The sequence below is a fragment of the Mizuhopecten yessoensis genome, unplaced genomic scaffold (genome assembly GCF_002113885.1).
Source record: "Mizuhopecten yessoensis strain PY_sf001 unplaced genomic scaffold, ASM211388v2 scaffold10651, whole genome shotgun sequence".
In the NCBI taxonomy this organism is placed as follows: Eukaryota; Metazoa; Mollusca; class Bivalvia; order Pectinida; family Pectinidae; genus Mizuhopecten; species Mizuhopecten yessoensis.
The window spans coordinates 1,818,566-1,828,416 of NW_018408653.1; the positions used below are offsets into that span (position 1 = coordinate 1,818,566).

Here is a 9,851-nt window from a genome sequence, read left to right on the forward strand (position 1 = left end):
GTTATTCCCAGTAGATAATCCAGCCACAATTATTTCCAGTAGATAATCCAGCCACGGTTATTCCCAGTAGATAATCCAGCCACGGTTATTCCCAGTAGATAATCCAGTCACAGTTATTCCTAGTAGATAATCAAGTCACAGTTATTCCCAGTAGAAAATCCAGTCACAGTTATTCCCAGTAGATAATCCAGCCACAGTTATTCCCAGTAGATAATCCAGCCACAGTTATTCCCAGTAGATAATCCAGCCACAGTTATTCCCAGTAGATAATTCAGTCACAGCCACAGTTATTCCCAGTAGATAATCCAGCCACAGTTATTCCCAGTAGATAATCCAGCCACAGTTATTCCTAGTAGATAATCAAGTCACAGTTATTCCCAGTAGAAAATCCAGTCACATTTATTCCCAGTAGATAACCCAGCCACAGTTATTCCCAGTAGATAATTCAGTCCCAGCCACAGTTATTCCCAGTAGATAATCCAGCCACAGTTATTCCAAAAAGAGAATTTGGTCATCTTTACTCCCAGTAGATGATATAACCTAGCAACCTTCCACTGCAGTAGATAATCTTGACACTTTTATTTCCAGTAGATAACCTAGCAACCTTCCTCTGCAGTAGATAATCTTGACACTTTTATTTCCAGTAGATAATCTATTCACCTTCGTTCTTAGTAGATAATCTAGCTAACTTCCTTCTCCGTAGATAATCTAGCCACCTTTGTTCATAGTAGATAACCTTTCACCTGGGTCTCCGTTTAAACTCTAGGTGTATAGTGATAAACTGGAATAGTGGTGGTTAGTTTAGGGGGGATCTGGGAAGGTTCCACTGTACTGGTCTACCTGGTAGCTGATATTGTGTGTAGTGATAAACTGGAATAGGGTTGGCTGGATTAGGGGGGATCTGGGAAGACTCCACTGTCCTGGTCTACCTGGTAGCTTATATTGTATGTAGTGATAAACTGGAATAGTGGTGGATGGATTAGGGGGTTTCTGGGAAGGCCCCACTGTCCTTTTCTACCTGGTAGCTGATATTGTGTGTAGTGATAAAATATAAACTGGAATAGTGGTGGCTGGATTAGTGGGGATCTGGGAAGGCTCCACTGTCCTGGTCTTCCTGGTAGCTTATATTGTGTGTAGTGATAAACTGGCATAGTGGTGGCTGGATTAGGGGGGATCTGGGAAGGCTGCACTGTCCTGGTCTACCTGGTAGCTGATATGTTGTGTAGTGATAAACTGGAATAGTGGGGGCTGGATTAGGGGGGATCTGGGAAGGCCCCACTGTCCTGGTCTACCTGGTAGCTTATATTGTATGTAGTGATAAACTGGAATAGTGGTGGATGGATTAGGGGGTTTCTGGGAAGGCCCCACTGTCCTTTTCTACCTGGTAGCTGATATTGTGTGTAGTGATAAACTGGAATAGTGGTGGATGGATTAGGGGGTTTCTGGGAAGGCCCCACTGTCCTTTTCTACCTGGTAGCTGATATTGTGTGTAGTGATAAACTGGAATAGCGGTGGCTGGATTAGGGGGTTTCTGGGAAGGCCCCACTGTCCTTTTCTACCTGGTAGCTGATATTGTGTGTAGTGATAAAATATAAACTGGAATAGTGGTGGCTGGATTAGGGGGGGTCTGGGAAGGCCCCACTGTCCTGGGCTACCTGGTAGCTTATATTGTGTGTAGTGAAAAACTGGAATAGTGGTGGCTGGATTAGGGGGAATCTGGGAAGGCTGCACTGTACTGGTCTGCCTGGTAGCTTATATTGTGTGTAGTGATGAACTGGAATAGTGGTGGCTGGTTTAGGGGGGATCTGGGAAGGCTCCACTGTCCGGGTCTACCTGGTAGCTGATATTGTGTGGAGTGATAAACTGGAATAGTGGAGGCTGGATTAGGGGGGGATCTGGGAAGGCTCCACTGTCCTGGTCTTCCTGGTAGCTTATATTGTGTGTAGTGATGAACTGGAATAGTGGTGGCTGGATTAGGGGGAATCTGGGAAGGCTGCACTGTACTGGTCTGCCTGGTAGCTTATATTGTGTGTAGTGATGAACTGGAATAGTGGTGGCTGGATTAGGGGGGTTCTGGGAAGGCTCCACTGTCCTGGTCTTCCTGGTAGCTTATATTGTGTGTAGTGAAAAACTGGAATAGTGGTGGCTGGATTAGTGGGGATCTGGGAAGGCTCCACTGTCCTGTTCTACCTGGTAGCTTATATTGTGTGTAGTGATAAACTGGAATAGTGGTGGCTGGATTAGGGGGTTTCTGGGAAGGCCCCACTGTCCTTGTCTACCTGGTAGCTGATATTGTGTGTAGTGAAGTGGTATATTACCTTCATAGCTTTACTAACACACAAAGGCTGAACTAGGTGTCATTTCTTCGCTTTCTTCTCTTGTTTTATGAATAATTCTTTTATCATTATACTTTTTCAGATGGATAACTCAGGTTTGTTACATTCATTTCAGATGGATAATTCTGCTATGTGTGACAGCAGTATGGACCAATCAGGTCTCAGCATGGACACCTCTGCCTCTGCCGATTACAATCGGGACCCAGTCGTGTTAGATATTGATGGTGAGTCAACTGTCTGCAGTCACATGTATTTATATACAGAAAAAATAGTTTGTCAAGACATGTTAATCGGGACGTTTTCTCTGGTTACCAATAAGTCTGTATTACTGTAACTTATTTTTATATTTAGCATCCTAGGGCAGAAAGAAGGATACATATCGGTATTGAAATTATTACTTACAGAGATGAAAATGTCCAGCCGTTTGACTCTCTATTCTTATATTTACAAAGGACTAGAGGAGTTAAGTGTCATTTCAAGCTTCATCGAGGATTTAGAATTAGTTGTTTTATTCCTAATTTGGAATGAATGAAGTACGCAAATATGAAATTTCAAATTCATTTGACAACTGGTTTAGGAGATATGGCATTACAAAGAGAGACATAAAACCACATTTTCACAATAAGAAGTGTGAATATCGTCTGTTGTGCACTATTTATGTTGAAAATTGGCCATTTTGAAGCATATAAACTAAACACTCTTCAAGTTTTGAAAGCCTCCACATGCAGCAAACAAATAAATATTTGACATGCTTAAACATTGTCATACCAGTGTTCGTTCATAGGAAGGGTTTTTTGTTTGTCACATGCAGAGGCTTTCATTTCTGCATGCCAAAAACACCACATTTTGGCTATTTCTGCATAGCAACCCAGTATCGTTGCTAAGGTAGGGTATGCATGTGCATTGATTTTTTTTACATCAAATAAGATAACCCCAATTAACCAATATGATGTTTATAACAGAAACTGGCAGATAAATTCAAGTTGAAATTTTTACTTTTTATGAAGCCAAAAATTACCCATAACGCCTTTATATCCTGTTCAGTGATACTGGCCCTTCCTATATGATACTGGCCATTACTATATATCATACCATGTCACTGATGCAGGCCTTACACCCATGACTTCACTTCATCAAATTCATTCTTTAGAATTCTCCTATGAACAGGTCCAATTCTGACTAGCCAGAACTACCAGTTCATGCTGACCACTCCATCTCCCATGCCAGCATACCTTAACGTCCACTACATCTGTGAGAGTGCGTCCAGACTTCTCTTTCTGTCCATGCACTGGACTCGCTCCATTCCAGCCTTCCAGATACTCAGGTGAGGGTTCCTACCAAATTAATACGAAGAAAAAACAAAAAAGATAATAGAGTCATGATTGTTGTTAAAAGTAAAAAGTAAATAAAATAGAAATGTTTTTATTTCTATCACATTATAGACAGAGGTCCCATTATTTTAGAAAGAATCAATGTATTATGGTGGAATATTATAATGAAATCGAGAAAATATTGGAAAAAAATAATTAATGAAGGCTGCTTGTGTCCTGAGCTGTTATTTTTTCCATTTTGTTTTTTTGTGTTTTTTGTTTTATTATTTTTGGTCTATCGTCCAATAATCCATGGTTATTAACCAATAAAAAGTGACACACATTGCAAACATAGTAGAATTTGTTATAAATATACAATATTTGTTATGAACACGATCCTATCTTGTGGAAATATTCTAATGCATAACAGACATAGATATATTCAAGGGACTGTGGGAGCAACCTTACTCAAGCACCTTACTCAAGCACAGCTTACCATGTCATCCCTTTGTTTACCACTGCATATATGAGGGTTCATGTGTATGTCCTGGAGATTGTATAGGTGGTCTGCTTGTTATGGCCCATAATTCTTACAGCTCATTTATAGTGCCGTATCACTTTATTGCTACAGCGCAGAAGCATAACATCATATAACTAGCCCAGACCATTATATTATCTGTATGTATTATACTTCACTCCTGACAGGTCGAGTAAATCAACAAGGGCAAAGTTCCTTGTTTAAGGACACAATTGCATCTGCCATCTGCAGGATTGGAGTTAATAATCATGTGATCTTTCGGCAGACTAGATAATAACTGTGCTTTGCAGGCCTTTGAGATGGATTTTCCCTATGCTACATACATATACATGAAACACTTAGCTCCTGTCTTTGCTCTGTAATATGTTCTATATCTTAATAGCTAACAATAGGTGTTTTGATGTATGTATTCAATATTCCTGTTCTCTGTTTCAGCCAAGACATACAGACCATACTTGTGAAGTCGTGCTGGAGTGAACTGTTTACCCTGGGTCTGGCCCAGTGTGCCAACAACATGTCCCTATCTACCATTCTCATGGCTATACTCAACCACTTACAGACTGCATTGCAACAGGGTACGTCAAACAATGAGTTGTCTCCCTTTTTACATATTTTGCAACGAAGATCTCTAGGCCTGAACTGTCAACTGACTCATTTATTGTTACAAATAAATGTAATAATAATTATAATAACAATGATAATAATTTGAGTTTCTTATATACCGCTTTATCACAACCTAGTTCGTAGGTCGTCTCAAAGCGGTTCGCAAATTATAATTTGTTATTATAGGGCCTTTAATTTGCAACCAGCCAATATCTTTCTCAACTCCCTAGGAAGCATACAGACATTGCTGCAATTTCGGCGCTCACAGCTAGCATTCTACAATACTAGCACTGCCCAACCACGTACTCATTGACAAGTGGATTAAAGTATTTTGCTTAAAGATACAACACAGTGCCATGCCGTGACTCGAACCCACAACCCTTCGATCACGAGACCTGTGTCCTACTGCTACTAGGCTACCTAATGTAAACAAATTGAAATTGGTGATTCAGCATTAACAGAATGGTCTTTAGCGTACTTAACTGTAAATTAAAGTATTTATAAACTCTAACTACAAGTTAACTCTCTGAAGCATCCAGTATATACAAGAAAACCGATAATGTTTCAAAGATATAACTTTTGATCAGTCAGGGACCTATATCAATTGCATGCAGCAAATATGATGAGGAGGATATTTTTTGGAGCTATTTCTACAAAAAAAACTAATGGACAAGGAGAACCTATTATAAAGACGTCCATCCATTGATTGTAACTCTGAGGATAGTTTCCTTCTGTACAGGTCAAACTTTACCATTATAGGAAAGCAATTCACAATCTTTCTATGCAAGTCCAATATTTGTTGTTATACATTAGTAAAAAAAAAATGAACAATTTTAACTACCAGAAATTTCTGTATGGAGCAATATCAATCTACATATTACTCATGTTTTTCATTAGGGGCCCCACATCAGGATTGCAGGTGCCATATAGTAATCATGGTGTCCGTCCATCTGTCTTCATTTCCGGAGATTATCTCAGAATAATCTCAGAATCCAAAAGACTAATATTTTTGAAATTTGACATGATGATACATCCGATGTGTAGATGTGTAGATGTTAAAGAGGTTTAGAATGTTCTAAGGTCAAGGTTACTGTTACATAAAGATCATGGTGGGTACGGTCAGGCACACGCTAGTTTGCACAATTTTTTTCATTTTAAGAAGATTTATAATTCTAACACAGGTTATACAAAATTGCTTTTTAACACTAAAATGAGGAGAATGATACTGGAGTTGTGTTTTTGTATTCTCTACAGCTAACAGGAAAATATGAACTTTGATGGTTTTAGCACTTAGTGAGACAGAAGACACAAAAAACTGTCTCACCTGTAATTCTTACCTGTTGTAGATAAGAACTCGGCAGAGCGTGTGAAAACAGTAATTGATCACATTTTGAAGCTGCAGAACTACATCCATTCCATGCACACGCTACAGGTGACTGAGCAGGAGTATGCCTATCTCAAGGCTCTCATGCTCTTCTCTCCAGGTAAGTTATTGTCACCAGTCACAGGTGACTGAGCAGGAGTATGCCTACCTCAAGGCGCCCATGCTCTTCTCTCCAGGTAAGTTATTGTCACCAGTCACAGATGACTGAGCAGGAGTATGCCTACCTCAAGGCGCCCATGCTCTTCTCTCCAGGTAAGTTATTGTCACCAGTCACAGATGACTGAGAAGGAGTATGCCTACCTCAAGGCTCCCATGCTCTTCTCTCCAAGTAAGTTATTGTGACCAGTCACAGATGACTGAGCAGGACTATGCCTACCTCAAGGCTCTCATGCTCTTCTCTCCAGGTAAGTTATTATCACCAGTCACAGGTGACTGAGCAGGAGTATGCCTACCTCAAGGCTCCCATGCTCTTCTCTCCAANCCTCAAGGCTCTCATGCTCTTCTCTCCAGGTAAGTTATTGTCACCAGTCACAGATGACTGAGCAGGAGTATGCCTACCTCAAGGCTCTCATGCTCTTCTCTCCAGGTAAGTTATTGTCACCAGTCACATGTGACTGAGCAAATGTATGCCTACCGCAAGGCGGTTACTATCAGGTCTTTACTATCATAACCAGTCATATAACTAAGTAGCAGTCGGCTTTTTTCAGGGCTGTCACTATTTTTGAAAACAAGTCTTAACATACTGAAGGCATTCTGCCCCTTTGGTAAGCAGCAAATGAAGTTGTTTATTGGTTGCAAATTTAATCAATTTTCTGTGCTTCAATTTTCAATTCAGTGACACATGCCAATCCAGTACTCAGTAGTTGTTTTATGTAATGTGAACCAGAGACAGACCCTGAGAAACTGGTGACATGCCTGATGCTGTTTTATTGATGAGAATAGAACTTTAAGATAGACAATGTTCTCACTAACTTTTGAAAAAGATGGATGACTTCAAAAGAATAGCCAGTTGAATGTTCACATACTTTAATGTCGACCTATATATATTGAGATAGCAATAGCTGGTTCAAAAATGATGAATAGCATGCCATGGTTACAGCAGTTTTTAATAAATCAAAAACCTGTTTGCTTTTAGACAATCCCTCCTTGACAAACTCATCACAAATCGAGCGCATCCAAGACCAGGTACAACGTGAATTAAGTCAACACCTGCAGCAGGTCCAGCCTAACAACATGGACCGTATGGGCAAGCTGATGCTTCGCCTGCCCCCTCTCCACGCCCTCAGTCCTGGGGTCATGGAGGAGTTGTTCTTCGCTGGCCTCATTGGCAACGTTCAGATAGACAGTATCATTCCATACATCCTGCGTATGGAAACAGCCGAGTACAACTCGCAGATGGCCGGCCAGGGGCTCCTCAACAGTACTCTTTCTGCCGCTGATGCAGCGTCGTTTGAGGCATCGGCAGCCCACACAGTGTTACTGGGTACGCCTGGTGTGTCGACAGAAACCATGGCCTCCTTACAGCATCTCCACATACCAACAACAGCGTGCTGATAGTGTTACGTGTACTCGGTGGATTGAGAATTAACGTGAATGTGTAACACTTATATACATGGTGAATCATGTATGTGAACTGTTTGTAACACACTTGGTTGGTTCTGGTATTTCCGTTTGACACATGTGTCATGTTTTTGTTTAGGTATATTTCTGTAGGATTTAGAAAATCTGATACATGTGCCAATATGAGGTTTGCTTTGTTTCCTATCAACCTTACTTGTTAAATGTTTTTGTTCTGCATTTGTGTTATTGCAGATTTACACATAAATACTGGTACACCTGAGCCAGTGTGAGGTTTCCTCAGCATTTAAGTGTATACTTTGGGATCCTTTCACCCTGGACGTACATCTTCAGGAAGATTCCAGGGTAAAAGTGTTCTATTTTAATAATAAACTTCATACTTGTGCTCTAAAATGTCTCGCTCAATAATTAACCTACATAATTCATGTAAAAGTGAGTTTTTCAATAGGTTTCAGTATTTCAGAAATTTTATCCTTTTCACTGATGAAGACTTGTCCCGTTATAGTCCACAGGGTATTTCTCATTGATTTTTTTTGGCTTTTTAGGAAATTTAAAAGATGAAAAATTCAGATGTGACAGGAAAAACAAATAGGTGGAGATTTTGTGTTGAACCAATCGCCAGACCATAGAATATTTTGTAAATACGATGTTATTAAGATACAACAAATATTAAGGTATATTTTGATAGTGTTTTAATAGAATTATTTATTGTCCATCAGCTGTAAAGAAGTAAAGTGAAATTGGTTTAATAACTTTATTGGCCAGCTGGCTACTGTATTTAGGACCTAGGCAGATTGGCCAGCTATTTTTTATTAGCGATCTAAGAAGTTTGCATTTTGGGATCTAGGCAGGTTGACCAATTATTTTAATTTAGAAACAGGAAAGCTATTTATACTTATTATCTCCCTTTGATAAACCCTTAAAATTTACATGTTTTATAACCTGGGCCTGTTCGTTTATGCGTAACAAACGGTACGTCTGTTTTTAAATGTAACATTTTTGGGTATAAATCCTGGCAGACCTGCAAATGTTTATGCCTTGACAAAGCCTTGCAAGGCACAAGGCTTTGTCAAGTCTCACCTGTAAGTAGCATCAGATTACTGGGTCCGACTTTAATTCTGAAACGAACAACTCTGGTCCAGCAGGTTCAACCGTTTGGAACGCGATAAACGAAAAAAGGCTCTGGTTATCACTTACTTACTAAGCCCTGTATTTGACCGTGTTACCTTACATATACCCTACTGTGTCCCCTTGTTTCTCTGTACATGTAATTGCCTGCTTATGCCTTAAGCTTATGCCCCTCCTTTTATAAAGAGATATATTTGTAACCTCACTTGAATGCCTATTTTATTTATCTAGTCTATAATTGTGGTTTCCAGTACAAACACGGATTACCATGATTTTGATTGTTTTTGTATGTTTATCGTATCTGTCAAGAGTTTTTATCGTTGCTTCTCCACATCAATATAGTGTGTTGACACTTTCTCTTTATTCTTCTTTGAGTAGAAAAAAAGTCTATATTTTCAAGTTGCATGTTTTTGTTTTGAAACTTTGAATTGTCCTGTTAATATTGGCTATACAAATGTATACAATACTACCAGTAATTTAGTGAATTCAAAATAAACTTTTTCACAGATTATAGCTTGACACAAGAATTGAGATAACTGTTAAAATGATGTTTTTAAGCATTTTGTAGTCATTACTTTTAAAAGTTTGCAATAACCATCAACATTTCAAGCAGTGTGAATTCAGAAATGGGATTTTGTTAACAGACTATGATTTAAGTCTGTGAAACAAGGTAGTGGAATTTCATAATGGATTATTTGCCCATACATTTGTTTCTTAGAAATATATCAAAATTCATTCAAATACTTGGTATTATGAGTCATTTGAAATTGGCATAATATTTTTTAACAGTAGAGAATTTTGTAAAAAAAAATGTTGCTGTTTATGAACCACAGTACTTGAAACCATTATGAATCATATTTTCTTTTATTTTCTTGAAAGAAAAAAAGTCATTGACATGCCCAGTACTAGGACAGGCTTATTGCCATTGATACATCAGTTTGCTTGATTTTAATTAAATTGCTGTTTAGTAGTGA

The 9,851-nt window shown here is 39.0% G+C and overlaps 1 protein-coding gene across 6 annotated transcripts in view; it reads left to right on the forward strand.

The window, feature by feature from the left end:
* LOC110461676 (orphan steroid hormone receptor 2-like) overlaps positions 1 to 8,720 on the forward strand; it is a 31,300-nt gene extending 22,580 nt beyond the window's left edge. For 5 of the 6 annotated variants that reach the window (XM_021515248.1, XM_021515249.1, XM_021515250.1 and 2 more), the window contains exons 9-13: positions 2,419 to 2,560; positions 3,504 to 3,660; positions 4,620 to 4,759; positions 6,134 to 6,271; positions 7,307 to 8,720. In XM_021515248.1, the coding sequence (XP_021370923.1) occupies positions 2,419 to 2,560; positions 3,504 to 3,660; positions 4,620 to 4,759; positions 6,134 to 6,271; positions 7,307 to 7,725 (996 nt within the window). In that variant the 3' untranslated portion in view covers positions 7,726 to 8,720. The remainder of the gene's footprint in view (positions 1 to 2,418; positions 2,561 to 3,503; positions 3,661 to 4,619; positions 4,760 to 6,133; positions 6,272 to 7,306) is intronic. The other variant, XM_021515252.1, reaches the window with a different exon arrangement.
* Positions 8,721 to 9,851: the final 1,131 nt, after the last annotated feature.